General features: G+C 34.0%; 1 protein-coding gene across 1 annotated transcript in view; it reads left to right on the top strand.

Annotated features, from left to right (window-relative positions):
• The window catches only part of LOC129233533 (selenocysteine insertion sequence-binding protein 2-like), a 52,040-nt gene extending 42,226 nt beyond the window's left edge, over positions 1 to 9,814 (top strand). Inside the window, exons 10-12 of the mRNA XM_054867543.1 lie at positions 37 to 151; positions 1,847 to 2,001; positions 9,534 to 9,814. Coding sequence (XP_054723518.1) covers positions 37 to 151; positions 1,847 to 2,001; positions 9,534 to 9,764 — 501 coding nt within the window. The 3' untranslated portion in view covers positions 9,765 to 9,814. The remainder of the gene's footprint in view (positions 1 to 36; positions 152 to 1,846; positions 2,002 to 9,533) is intronic.
• The last annotated feature ends 4,722 nt before the right edge of the window (positions 9,815 to 14,536 follow it).

Here is a 14,536-nt window from a genome sequence, read left to right as displayed (position 1 = left end):
ATGATCAAATTTTAATAAAGTTTGTTTGATCAACAGGCTCGTATGAAACGTCGCCTTACTTGTGGTATAAAGGAAGTGAAAAAGCATCTGAAGTTAAGGAAAGTTAAATGTGTTATTCTAGCTACTGACGTTGAAAACGTCCAAACTGAAGGTTTGTTTTTTGAATTATCTGTTTAACGCTCTTCCCAGCTAAAGTTCCCAAAATAACCCGTCTTGTTTTCTCTTATTTGAATGGAACTACTCAGTGTTTCCATTACCAAGAACTACTGAATTGGCATTAACTTTTCTCATTTCATTAATATCATTTGTAAACAGTCCAGTTAACCAGACAAAAAATGTTGGGAAATTTGAAAACTGCAGTAAAATTTTTCTTCATGTATTGGCTTTTCCAAGAACCTAATCCCCTGTAGGACATTAAACACATTTCTCCCCTTTAGTTATAATAAGTCCTTGAACATGTCTTTCTGAGTTTTTTTTATAGGACCTTTAGTCATTTCTTTTCCTGTTATATTTCAAAACAAAAATTGTTGGTTGAAATGATTCAATGTTGATGCAAGCCCATCATTTAGGGGAGACAATTCTCCCCCCCCCCCCCCAGCTTTGGGAATTAATGTATTTACGTGTAAGTGAGAGTGGCTTTTGTTGTTTTATGGAGTAATTTACATACATTCAGTCCCCCCTCCCCCCGGAAAAGTTTCGAGATGACGGGCCTATGTTGAGGATGATTTAGAGGAGTATAATGCTGAAATCAACACACTTCCTTCACTTCTTATGTTGTTTAAAAACCTTTCAAAACAATTCGATGTGAGTTTTAGTTTGAAAGCAGACCTAGATGTTCTTAAAGCATTGCAAAAAGATGCAGGAAAATATATTGTCAAGGAAGGTTCTCAGACAAAGGCAAAATATTCTTAGTAATTAAATTGAAAAATGCCTAGTAACAGGACGCGGCCAAAGGTATGCCCTCATTTTGGAGAGCAATAAATAAAATACTATTAAATGTAGAGGGTTTGAATTTTTTTTATTACCTTTAGTACTTCAAACAGTTTTCTTACAGTAACCTTTAGAAACGATATCTGCAAGATGGCGGCCTCCAGTAGCAATGCACTGATATAGCCGATTTTGGAAGCTTCTGGCTGTGTTTTAACACATCTGAATTAGAATGGCGTTCACCTCTTCGATGATTATCATTTTCAGTTCTTGTAGGGCATGGGGACGATGTCCATACCATAGTGCATTGATACTGGAGGCCGCCTTCTTGCAGATATCGTTTTAAAACGTTAATGTAAAAAAACTATTTGAAGTACCAAAGGTAATAAAAAAAATTCCAATCTTCTACATTTAATAGTATTTTATTCAGTGCTCTCCAAAATGAGGTCATACCTTTTGCCACACCCTGTATGATGTATTCTGAAAATTACTCTATTAAAATATTTTAATGTTATTAAAGATTGTATTTCTAAACTGGAAAAAAAAAAACTTTTTATTCCCTTTGTTTTTAATTAAAATGATTTTAAATTGGGAGACAATGAATAAGTCAAAGCAGTATTATAGTTTTTCTTTTTTTGGCATTTTTTTATGTATGAAACAAAACAGTAGAAAATGTATGTAATTTTTTGCAGATAAATTCAGTCATTTTACATGATGTTTGATACTTATGAATTTTAATTTTGTCTTTATATAATTTATGGTATTATTAAATATAAATCTCCATACAAGTTTTTTTCATTAAATAAAAATTTATTCTGTATTTTGCTGTTTTAGTGAAGAGAAATGTATGAACAACCATTAAAAGAGAGAAAAAGATTAACCTTTTTTTTTTAATCAAAATTTCAAATCAAAATTTCAGGTGGTCTAAATGATGTTCTCTGTGATCTAAAACAAGCAGCTGCTGATCATCAAATCCCATGTATTTTTGCCCTTCGAAAAAAGATGTTGGGAAGATTGTGCCATAAGCCAGTTGGAGTCAGTTGTATTGGGGTTTTCAATTATGAAGGCTCAGAGGTAATAATTTGCTGTAAAAAAAATTAATCCTTGATTTTGCAATGAATTTCATCTGTCAGAAAAAATTCCAGTATTTTTAAACTTCCTCAAAAGCTGCTAAATACTGTTCAACAACGGATTTTATGGGATTGGCAAACGTCCAGTTAAGAGGAGTCTAGCTCAATAAGGAAAAAAAGTAAAAATTTGATGCGCATTTCCCACTTATTTGAATGAGACTCTGCTTAATTTAGAGGCTGACATACATCTGCAAATGCTGACATCCCTGAAAACTAATAGATGCGTCCATTTCTGCCTGTGAACCGGATGTTTGCCATTCCGTAGTCAGACAGTAGTGATATAAATTTATTAAATTGTAGATAAGTTCTTATCATTCCATTTTTAATTTGTGTATATGTTGATATTCTGCATCAAACTCCAGATTATAGGTGGAATTTGTTGGATGGGGACCACAGATTGTAAAACCACGGGTAACCACAAAAAGGTCAAAAGCAGGGGTGCCCACAGGGGGGGGGATTATGGCGCAAGTCGCGCCATCAAAATTTTTTGGGGGGGGGATTTTTAAATTTTTTTAAAATCATTTACATAAATTTATTTATTGATTTTTATTTTTAACTTAACCCATTCTTTGCCCTGGCCGATACAGGATCGGCCACGCAGTTTGTGTTAATACTGCCCCGGCCGATTCAGGCTTGTTGCAAGAAAATGGTTCCTAACTGCCTCCGACGAACCTGTGTCGCCACAGCGTTTCTGGCAGTTTTTGCTTCAGCCGAATATGTGTCGGCGATCCTTTCAGGGGCAAAACCCTGTTATTGCGCTTCTCTGTTGGGTTCTGGTGCTTTTAGGGGAGCGGTAATCAAGCTCTTTTCCTTAGACAAAAGGGATGTAACTTACAGTATTTCACGAAACTTGTTGTAATTTATTTTATTTTACTAAGATATTAACCTTTCAAGTACTCCTAAATGGGACACGTATAACGCTTCGAATAATCAGGCATTATATTTTTATCTTTTCGTGGAAGCTTTGTTTCTTAGCATTCTGGCATTTGAACTCCTGATGAACAAGTGTGAAAATATTTCCTTACACATTTAACAATATTTCTATGCCTGAATAAAGCAAATAAACATAAATATTTTTTTCTTGTTATCAAAAATCCACCTTCTTACACAAGCATCCTTCACTAAATTGTTCATAATCCTCAAACTTTATAATTTATTTTACACAATATTTTTTTTAATTATCTTACACATCTTAATTTTGTACGAGTATGTTTTTTTTAATTATAATGTGTTTACTACGCTTTTTATTTATTTGTATACTATTATTATTTTTTATTATTTATTTATTTTTAAATCGTGATATTTTCGCACTTAAATTTCAACTTTTTATATTCGCGGCATCCTTTGATGGATTTTTAGTGATACAGTTTTGAATATTTTTAATTTCACAAACAAAAATTATGACGACCGCATTGATTATACATAATAGTTGACCCCTATGCAAAACATAAAATATATACTACAGTACAAATGAAATGATAATATCTTGAGTTCTTTTCGCTTTACTCATACAAAACGAAACATTCCTTTTCTCCCTTTCTTTTTCAGATTTTATTTATTGTTTTAAAATAGCTCCAATGTTTTAATTGCACCTTCTTTTATGAGATTTTAAAATAGAAATAAAATATTTGGTTTCTTTTCAATAATCAAATTGCCTTAATTAGTAAATAATCCTATGAAACTAACTAAAATTTATCCAAATATGTTTTTAAAAAAGAAAAACAATCCGACTCGATTTCAAGCAAGATTTTTCTTTTTTTTTTCTTCTGAAGACATGTTCTCAAATGCAAGCAGTAAAGCTTGCTTTGAAATTCCTTTCTGATTCAAACTGTTTTGCTGTAAGAAAATAATGTGGAAGGGTTGACTGCAAGACACCAAGGGGGACACCTCCTTAGGGAATCCGCCCAGGCAGCTTCTGTTATTCCTCTCTCAGCTGGGGGCTTTTAGTTGCAGGCACAAAAGTATCCTTTAGGGAAGTAGGGGATTAGCCGCAAGTTTTGATCTTTTGTAATCATTTATCTTTAAAATACTTCCCACGCTAGAGTAATTGATATCTGGACACTCAGAAGGGATTTAAAAGTCATCGCAATTACAATAAAAGAACCGAAAAGCAAAGAGATGTCACTGTGTTTATTGGTCGTTTTGAAGGGTCACAATGTATCAAAAGGCACCAAAGAATACTTTTTATCCTCTTAGAAAATCATTCCCACAGTTAAAGCGTTTTTATCCATTCAATTCCCTTGCTCACAGATTGGATCGATCAGTCAATTGTTTGAAGAATGTTTTGTTGAGCCCTTTTAAAAGATAGATTATCTTACATTTAGCAGTTTTGATTTCTTAAGTGCATAAAAAGAAAAAAATGATATACTGAGATAAAAGTAAAAATAAATCAATAAAATAATTTGTTATAAAAATAATTGCTTTTTGTCCTATCCTATATTGTTTATTATATTCCCGTTATGTACTGTGTAAATTTAATGAATATTTCAGCACATATTAGCAACCTTGTATTTTATTGCACTATTTAATTCAGTGCCAAAAAAACTAATAAAGCGAAGCGATTTTCGAGTGCAAGCCGAACAGCAAAAACAACATTAAAATCCCGATAGCAAAATGGGGAGAAAAGCGCTATTACAACGTAGCAAAAAGCAACTCCGTTCGTTATCTGCGGCATGCGCGTTAAGGGGTTTCGAGCTGATCATGGAATGGGTTAAATTACTTATTTCATTTTATTCTTTTTATATTTTATTTCATTTATACATTTAGTGTGTGTGTGTGTGTGTGTGTGTCATAGGCGTAGCACAGTACTTTTCTAATAAAAGAATAATAATAGTGATATTTAAAGACAAATAAATAAATAACTAGATAAAAAATATTTTTTTAAATAAATAATATAAAAAAAAGCTAAAAAATGAAAAGGGAAAGAGGGTTGAGATTTTTTGTTTGGCGGGGGGATTTGCACCATTGAACTTGGGGGGGGGATGGGCACCCCTGGCCAAAAGTGAGGGGCAAAAGAGATACAAAAAAAAATTCTTGTTCAAAACTTTGACTGTATTGGTTTGTAAAATATCATACTGTACATTAGGGTGGGGTGAAAAAAACAAAATTGAGATATATGTAAAGCCTATGTGCGGACAAGTTGCCTCTTGCCAAGCCTATTTATCATGCAAAGTTTTAACTAAATCAAATAATATCTTTAGCTACCCATGTGACTTTCAATTTTAAGTAATTAGCCTGATTTTTCACCAAACTGGCAAAAATGGAATGATAAAATATAACTACCTCTATTTTGAAACTTTGAATGTTTGAAATTAAAACCTTGATAAATAAATACTCAATATATATAGTCAATTTGCAATAGCTTGAAGTTCGATAACTCGAATATTACTATAAATCGAAGTTTTTATCAAGTCCCAACCCCTTTGTCTTTAATTCCATGCTAATTATTCTCAATATCTTGAAGTTAACTTCCTTTAACTCGAAGTTTTTTCAAAGATGACTCAAAATTTATTTCGAAAGAACGAAAAGGAAAAAAAATAAACAAGTGACTATGAGAGAAAAATTAATTCACCTTCACTTACAATTCCTGCACAAAAGACCTCTAAAGCAAGAAGAGCACCTTTTGAGCCAATGTGCGATAAAAGAGTTACATGTGCAGAAATGAGTTATGTTTTGTCAAACTGTACTGTTTACACTTTGACGTGTTGCTGGACTACAAATTTGCTTTTAAGCTGTCAAGTCCACTGATTGTACCTTTATTCAAAGGCTGACCTAAGTTAAGACATGTTCCCCTTCATTCTTTAGTTTGATCATTTGCTGTGAGACAAAGTGAGCTTTCTTTACTATTAAAGGTGTCTAAGCAAGTACTCTGTCAGTGATCTTAAAAGAAAAAGCAAAACTTCTAAAGCGGTAGAATCCATGAATCCGAATTTGAAACGAATGAAGATGTGCACCTTTCCCGAAGTAGAATCAGCTCTATTCAAATGGTTCCAGCAGTATCGAAATCAAAACCATGCTTTTGACTTTTTTTTTCTCAATATTTTTGATTTAACTGTGCATATTGTGCTTAAAAACGTTAAGCTCGGTAATTTTGTCTGTTATATGTACATATTAATTAAAATACTCGATGGTTTCTCTTTTAAAATGTCGAAAACCGAAACTAGGGGTAAGTGGAACTTACGATAAGTCGAAGTTTTTCGTTGGTCTCTTTAGATTCGAGTTATGGTGAATTGACTGTAGTTGAATGACTTAGGCGATCGAGAAATTGCTTTCAAACGTACTTTAAGTGCGCAAATCGCACATGCTTTGTCAGTGCACTTTCTTTGTATTCACTGATATGAGCTGCGTTCTTTGCTCTAGTTGGCTCTCTCTCTCTTTTTAAGTAGTTTATTTAGTTTTTATTATTTCAAACCATTAACATTACTACTTCAAATGTAAAAGAAAATGCTCTTTTTACATATAAACAACTTGAAAGGAGAAAAACACAATTATAAGTAAAGGTCAGCATCGTAAATGAGAAAGAAGTTCCACATGTAGCATAAGATGATGACTCCGATAGATCAGCCTCAATTCTTATCAGTGCTGATAGTTATATATGAGTTTGGTAAGACCTCATCTTTAGTATGCTGTTCAGTTTTAGTCTCCTTATTCAAAGAAAGATATTTTTCATTGTAAAGAGCTGAAGTGCACTAAGGGCGAGAAAGAGGACTTTTCATATTTAGATTATGGAGCCGGACTTAAAAGTCTTAATATGTATAGCCTAGAGCAAAGGAGAGTCAGAGAAATTAGGAAAAAACTAGTCCTGTGAAAATATGGCTGTAGTAAACTTTTAAAAAGTAGATGTATCTTTGGCAGAGGTTGCCCCTGATGAACTTAGTACAATCAATGGTATGTCTACAAAATGTGGAATGGATTTTCAAACAAAAATATTTCATTCTGCTTGTTAAGAAAGATACAGTCATTGTAGAAGGTTAACGACAACAAATTGAACTTTTCAGTTTCGAGAAAATGCCCATCAGAGAATGTGAAAGTTTCAACTGAATATGTTGTTAGAGTGTACTCTATGATTTAAAAAATTTTTAATATTAAATCTAAACGATCACTTCGGATTGGAATGGAATACTTTTACAATTTACAATGTAATAAAATAATGTAGTCATTTCGAGAAAACATTCTATTGTCAATGCTGACCAACAAAATAAAACGTGCAGGAGAGCCTTCAACAGCTTCAAATAGGAAAATATGGTTCAACTCAATAACTATGTTCAAGAATTCAAGCATCTTTCAATAAACTTCAATGCAGATAACTATTTGACTTTAACTGACTGGAATTTAGTTGCACTTATAAAAATTTATGCTCATCTCATGATACTAAAGAAAAACTTTTGACTTTTTTTTTTTTTTTCTTTCAAGATGTTTATACACAAAAACATCGTTCATTTACATTTGAAGTTGTAACTCAAAAGTTTGAAATTAATCGAACTACAAAGAATATTTAAAAAAGAAAGACAACTAACGAGAACAAAGAATGGATTCAAATAAAGTGCACTGGAAAAGCATGTGCGATTAGTAAGCTTAATGTACGTTTGAAAGCAATTTCGCAATTACCTAGGTCATTCAGCTAACTGTATATTAAGTATTTATGTATCAAGAGTTTCATTTCAAACATTCAAAGTTTCAAATGAGAGGTAATTGTATTTATCATTTCATTTTTGCCAGTTTGATGAAAAATCAGGCTAATTACTTAAAATTCAAAGTCAAATGGGCAGCTAAAGATGTTGTTTGATTTAACTGAAATTTTGTATGATAAATAGACTTGGTAAGAGGCAACTTTTCCACACATACTGTTTTACCGCGGATTGTATGTAATTTGACAATGTGCCAAGTAAAGACGATTCCATCTGAATGAATCCAGCAGGGGAGAAGGAAAAATAACGATGGGATTTTGAAGCACACGTTTTATAATGTCACTCGTACCTTATTCATTTATTGCATTCCCAAAAATAAAATAACTGGAAACAAAAATAGTTATGATGGAAACAACAAAAAGAAAAAAAATATTTTCCTTTCGTTCAGGAATGTAAAAGCAAAATGGTAAGCTCAAAACTTTTTTGTGAATAAGTAAATCAATTAGTTTTTACCGTGAGAATATAGATCGAATATACTTTAGATTTAAAAAATGTTGCTGTGAGCAAATTTTCATTTTTACAAAACTAAGGCTAAATAGTAGAGAGGCAAAAGTGCGCATCTGAAATAAACCACGAACACCCCTCTAAACTAATAGATACGTCCATTTCCGCCTATAAACCGGATATTAGCCTTTTCATGTAATTGATGGTCAGACAGTAGGCTTTACATATTTCAATTTCGTTTTTTTTACTCCACCCTACTGTACATATCAATTAAGTCAAGGTTTTCAGCAAGAACAATTTTTGTGTCTGACTTTCTCTAACGGGAAAAAAAGAAACCTTATTCTATCTGTCAGAAATAGTTCCAGTATTTTTGTTAGAAATAATGCAAAACATACTAATTGGTGACAGAAATGTATTATGTAATGGCAAAGTTCTAAAAATTCCATTTTTCATTGTCTTTATAATTTTCTCAAATAAATAAATAAATAAATAAAATGCTTGATTTCATTGAATTTCAACTATCAGAGATAGTTCCAGTAATTTAAAGTACTTCAAAATGTAATAAACTGCAATAAGTATATAAATAGTAGCAAAGTTCTAACTGTTCAATTTTTACTTTCTTTTATATCTGATAGAAGAAAGTATTGGATTTGTGAAAATTTTTGGCACATTTTGAGGTGTGCTGAGTTCATTTTAACCATTTTTAGAAATTTTCTGTCTGTATGTGTGTGACTAGTTTTTTGTGATCGCTCTATAACAGAAACTACTGCATGAAGTCAAATGAAATAAGATACACCTATTTATCCCCATGTAAATTGGTAAACATTAGTTTTTTGCACAGATTCCTCCAAGAGGGGTGGAGCAATCAAACGTTTTCTTTTGTTCTCTCTTATGCATGCGTATGTGCTTGGTCTCCGAAAGTAATGAGTGGAATCAAATAAAATTTGGTCCATATGTTAACCTTAGAGCAGCGTTTCTCAACTTTTTTTGACCCGCGGACCAGCAGAGCTTTTTAAAAAAACTTGCAGAACTTTTTTTTTTTTTGATTGGATATTAATGCGTTGCTTTGTCCTTGAGAACTAGTCGGCAGTCATGTATATCAAATTTAACTGCAGAAAGTTACACAGACAAAAGGTAAAATTTGCAAAATGCTAACTTAAATATGTTTGCTCATTTTTTATTTTGGTGGATGCAAGTCCACAGGTAAGGTTGGGGAAAACACTTTTAATATACTTATTATACACTGTTCCATTGAATGCTTTTTTTTTTTAAATTTGATTCATTAAATGGTAATATTTTTAAAAATCTTCATTTTAAACTTTTATTTAATATTCTACTCTATTAGGTAAATTTCAAGAAGATGATTGAGTTACTAAATCAAAGCAAAGAAGATTATGAACAAATTCTCAAAGGTGTTAGGCTTAAACTATCTGATGAGGACATCAAACAACTGATACGAGCTCGCCTATTGGCTCCCGAGAGCTTAATGGAAATTCGTACAGACATACTGAGAAAGACTCTTTTAGAAAATCCTAAAATTGAAGATATGCCTAATGTGGAAGTTGTTGAAAGTTAATCTTGTAAACAAATTATAAACTATATTTTTATATTAAAGAGCTATATTAAATACTGTTAGTAAAACCTATGTTTATTTGAACTTCATTATCATGCATCTGAGTGTGATAAAATCTCTGTTTGAAGCACATTTATAGATATGGCCAATTTGTTTTTTGGAGCAGTGTTAGAATATGAATTTAGGCATCATGATGACACCTAGGATAAGTTTCTTGCACAGGCTGGTTCCCCAGCCTTAAGTTTTTGGGAAGGTAGAAATTTTCAGTTTGCCGAATGATAAAATACAGCTATGCACGCATAGGTACATCTAATAAAAGGGACATTTAGTTATTCAAAAATTGTAATATTGCAGTTATGTCTCTAAATTTGCTGAATCGTCAGAAAAAATTTGGTAAATGAGGAAATTTTTTCTCAGGTCCCAGTGAGTTCCTGTGACCTCCCATAGGATCGGCCCTGGTTTCTACATGTCAAAACAAGTAATTTAGGTGCTATTTTTACAGAATGAGTTATATACATACAGTATAACCCTGATTTAACCATTGTCAAGGGACTGGAAAAAGTTGTCGTTAAACAATCGATATCTTTAAATCGAGGAGAAAAGACATTTAATTCCGTCAAATATGGAACAGTGAAATGTATCATTTAATCGAGGAAATAATAAATTGTTAAATCGGGTATCGTTAAATCGAAGTTATACTGTATCACATTACAAACAAAAAAAGCTTTATCAAACCAAAAGAAAAAGGTTTTCGAAGACAAAATTAATTGTATTTCAAAAATAACTTTTACAAATTTATTCTTCAATTCAATCGCTTGTCTTAATCATCATGAGTCGAGAAAGAAGAGCTCAGGTGTCAAACTTAAGGCATTAAATTTGGCACCTAAGTTTATAAATTTAGACACCAAAGGAAAATTTTTAGTATTAAAATGCGACTAACAACCACCTACTTCTAACACTGCTTCAAAATTTATGCAACTATATTTTGTAGATGGAGCCCAAAAAAATTTTAAATGGGTCAGCAAACACATTCTAACTACATTTGTCCCAATTAATTCTTATTATAAACGGTGATATGAACCAATAGTCCAAGAGCCCATGATAGCCAGACATACGTCATAGTATAAAGGACCAAAATTTTCCTGCGTAAGCGCACTGGAGCAGGTATGAAGGGTTCGCTATTAGTTAAGCTGACTCGCGCTGGCTTTGGCGGGCAAGAGGTAGCAAAGGCGCGAAAAAATGGTGAACAAAAACATCATAGTATAACGCGTGATTTTTTGATATTTTATTAGGGGTACTATTACGAGTTAAACCTTACAAAGCCAGACACTTAGCACGCTGGCTTTGCGCAGCCAGACACTTCAAAGCAGGGAAAAAATGGTGCACAAAAACATCATAGTATAAAGCGTGATTTTTTTATATTTTGTAAGGGGTGCTACTAGGAGTTACGCCTTACAATGCCAGACACTTCGCACGCTGGCCTTGCGCAGCCAGACACTTCAAAGTTGGGAAAAATCGTGTCCAAAAACATCATAGTATAAAGCGTGATTTTTTTATATTTTGTAAGGGGTGCTACTAGGAGTTACGCCGTACAATGCCAGACACTTCGCACGCTGGCCTTGCGCAGCCAGACACTTCAAAGTTGGGAAAAATCGTATCCAAAAACATCATAGTATAAAGCGTGATTTTTTTATATTTTGTAAGGGGTGCTACTAGGAGTTACGCCTTACAATGCCAGACACTTCGCACGCTGGCCTTGCGCAGCCAGACACTTCAAAGTTGGGAAAAATCGTGTCCAAAAACATCATAGTATAAAGCGTGATTTTTTTATATTTTGTAAGGGGTGCTACTGGGAGTTACGCCTTACAATGCCAGACACTTCGCACGCTGGCCTTGCGCAGCCAGACACTTCAAAGTTGGGAAAAATCGTGTCCAAAAACATCATAGTATAAAGCGTGATTTTTTTATATTTTGTAAGGGGTGCTACTGGGAGTTACGCCTTACAATGCCAGACACTTCGCACACTGGCCTTGCGCAGCCAGACACTTCAAAGTTGGGAAAAATCGTGTCCAAAAACATCATAGTATAAAGCGTGATTTTTTTATATTTTGTAAGGGGTGCTACTGGGAGTTACGCCTTACAATGCCAGACACTTCGCACGCTGGCCTTGCGCAGCCAGACACTTCAAAGTTGGGAAAAATCGTGTCCAAAAACATCATAGTATAAAGCGTGATTTTTTATATTTTGTAAGGGGTGCTACTGGGAGTTACGCCTTACAATGCCAGACACTTCGCACGCTGGCCTTGCGCAGCCAGACACTTCAAAGTTGGGAAAAATCGTGTCCAAAAACATCATAGTATAAAGCGTGATTTTTTTATATTTTGTAAGGGGTGCTACTGGGAGTTACGCCTTACAATGCCAGACACTTCGCACGCTGGCCTTGCGCAGCCAGACACTTCAAAGTTGGGAAAAAATCGTGTCCAAAAACATCATAGTATAAAGCGTGATTTTTTTATATTTTGTAAGGGGTGCTACTGGGAGTTACGCCTTACAATGCCAGACACTTCGCACACTGGCCTTGCGCAGCCAGACACTTCAAAGTTGGGAAAAATCGTGTCCAAAAACATCATAGTATAAAGCGTGATTTTTTTATATTTTGTAAGGGGTGCTACTGGGAGTTACGCCTTACAATGCCAGACACTTCGCACGCTGGCCTTGCGCAGCCAGACACTTCAAAGTTGGGAAAAATCGTGTCCAAAAACATCATAGTATAAAGCGTGATTTTTTTATATTTTGTAAGGGGTGCTACTGGGAGTTACGCCTTACAATGCCAGACACTTCGCACGCTGGCCTTGCGCAGCCAGACACTTCAAAGTTGGGAAAAATCGTGTCCAAAAACATCATAGTATAAAGCGTGATTTTTTTATATTTTGTAAGGGGTGCTACTGGGAGTTACGCCTTACAATGCCAGACACTTCGCACGCTGGCCTTGCGCAGCCAGACACTTCAAAGTTGGGAAAAATCGTGTCCAAAAACATCATAGTATAAAGCGTGATTTTTTTATATTTTGTAAATGGTGCTATTAGGAGCTTAATTCATTTAACTAAATAGCGCAAAAAAAGCCTCCTTGTTTCCCGTAGGTGCAAAAAGTAGCGTTTGCCAAAAAAAAAAAAAAAAAAAAAACTCAATATTTTAATTAAATTAATTACGCAAATATGTAACGTAAAATGATACAGCGAAACGTCCGGTGGGGGAGGGATGATTCAAAAAAGAAAGCAAAGCATTCCTAAGTTAAAAAAAGTAAATAAAAAAGCAAGTGCTACCGTTAGAAAAAAAAAAAAAAAAAGAACGTTGCAGCGAATTAGATTCAATTACTGAATATCGAATCGAAATCTAGGCAGGACGTCACAGCAATTGGAAGGAACCTTTTCGCACTATTATGACGTCACAGCTAGGTTGTGAAAGGAAGAAAGTTGATTCCCCATGGGCCATTGCTGGAAGATACAATGTGTTTTAAAAAATTGTAAAAAATGAGCAATTGCATATTTTTGGAAAAAAATTCTTAAGAAGGTGAAATGTTTTTACTACTACATATTAAATTTTCTGAAAGAAATCTCGCATCTTTTGTGGGATGGGTTTAGAAAGATTTAAACGCAAAAAAAAAAGAAGCGAAAAATAATGGTTTTTTTTCGAAGTCTCATTAAAAAATTGAAAAAAAAAAAAGCTATCGCGTATATATGAAAACTTTCTTCTTCTGAAGAGGGATAAATGTTTTGACTACTACATACTAAATTTTCAGAAAGAAATTCCCATACTTCTTGTGGGATGGGTTTAGAAAAAATTAAACACAGGAAAAAACGCAAAATAAAGGGTTATTTCAAAAGTTCGTAAAAAAAAACCAAAATCTTCAAATTTTTTCGGCCCTCATATTTGAAATTAAATTCCCTGCACTAATGTTAAAAAATTAAATGCGAAGTGTCTGGCATTGTAAGGCGTAACTCCTAGTAGCACCCCTTACAAAATATAAAAAAATCACGCTTTATACTATGATGTTTTTGGATACGATTTTTCCCAACTTTGAAGTGTCTCGCTGCGCAAGGCCAGCGTGCGAAGTGTCTGGCATTGTAAGGCGTAACTCCTAGTAGCACCCCTTACAAAATATAAAAAAATCACGCTTTATACTATGATGTTTTTGGACACGATTTTTCCCAACTTTGAAGTGTCTGGCTGCGCAAGGCCAGCGTGCGAAGTGTCTGGCATTGTAAGGCGTAACTCCTAGTGGCACCGATTACAAAATATAAAAAAATCACGCTTTATACTATCATGTTTTTGGACACGATTTTTCCCAACTTTGAAGTGTCTGGCTGCGCAAGGCCAGCGTGCGAAGTGTCTGGCATTGTAAGGCGTAACTCCTAGTAGCACCCCTTACAAAATATAAAAAAATCACGCTTTATACTATGATGTTTTTGGACACGATTTTTCCCAACTTTGAAGTGTCTGGCTGCGCAAGGCCAGCGTGCGAAGTGTCTGGCATTGTAAGGCGTAACTCCTAGTAGCACCCCTTACAAAATATAAAAAAATCACGCTTTATACTATGATGTTTTTGGATACGATTTTTCCCAACTTTGAAGTGTCTGGCTGCGCAAGGCCAGCGTGCGAAGTGTCTGGCATTGTAAGGCGTAACTCCTAGTAGCACCCCTTACAAAATATAAAAAAATCACGCTTTATACTATGATGTTTTTGGACACGATTTTTCCCAACTTTGAAGTGTCTGG

This window comes from Uloborus diversus, unplaced genomic scaffold (genome assembly GCF_026930045.1).
Source record: "Uloborus diversus isolate 005 unplaced genomic scaffold, Udiv.v.3.1 scaffold_504, whole genome shotgun sequence".
NCBI classification, from domain to species: domain Eukaryota; kingdom Metazoa; phylum Arthropoda; class Arachnida; order Araneae; family Uloboridae; genus Uloborus; species Uloborus diversus.
This window is presented reverse-complemented; position numbering and strand designations above follow the sequence as displayed.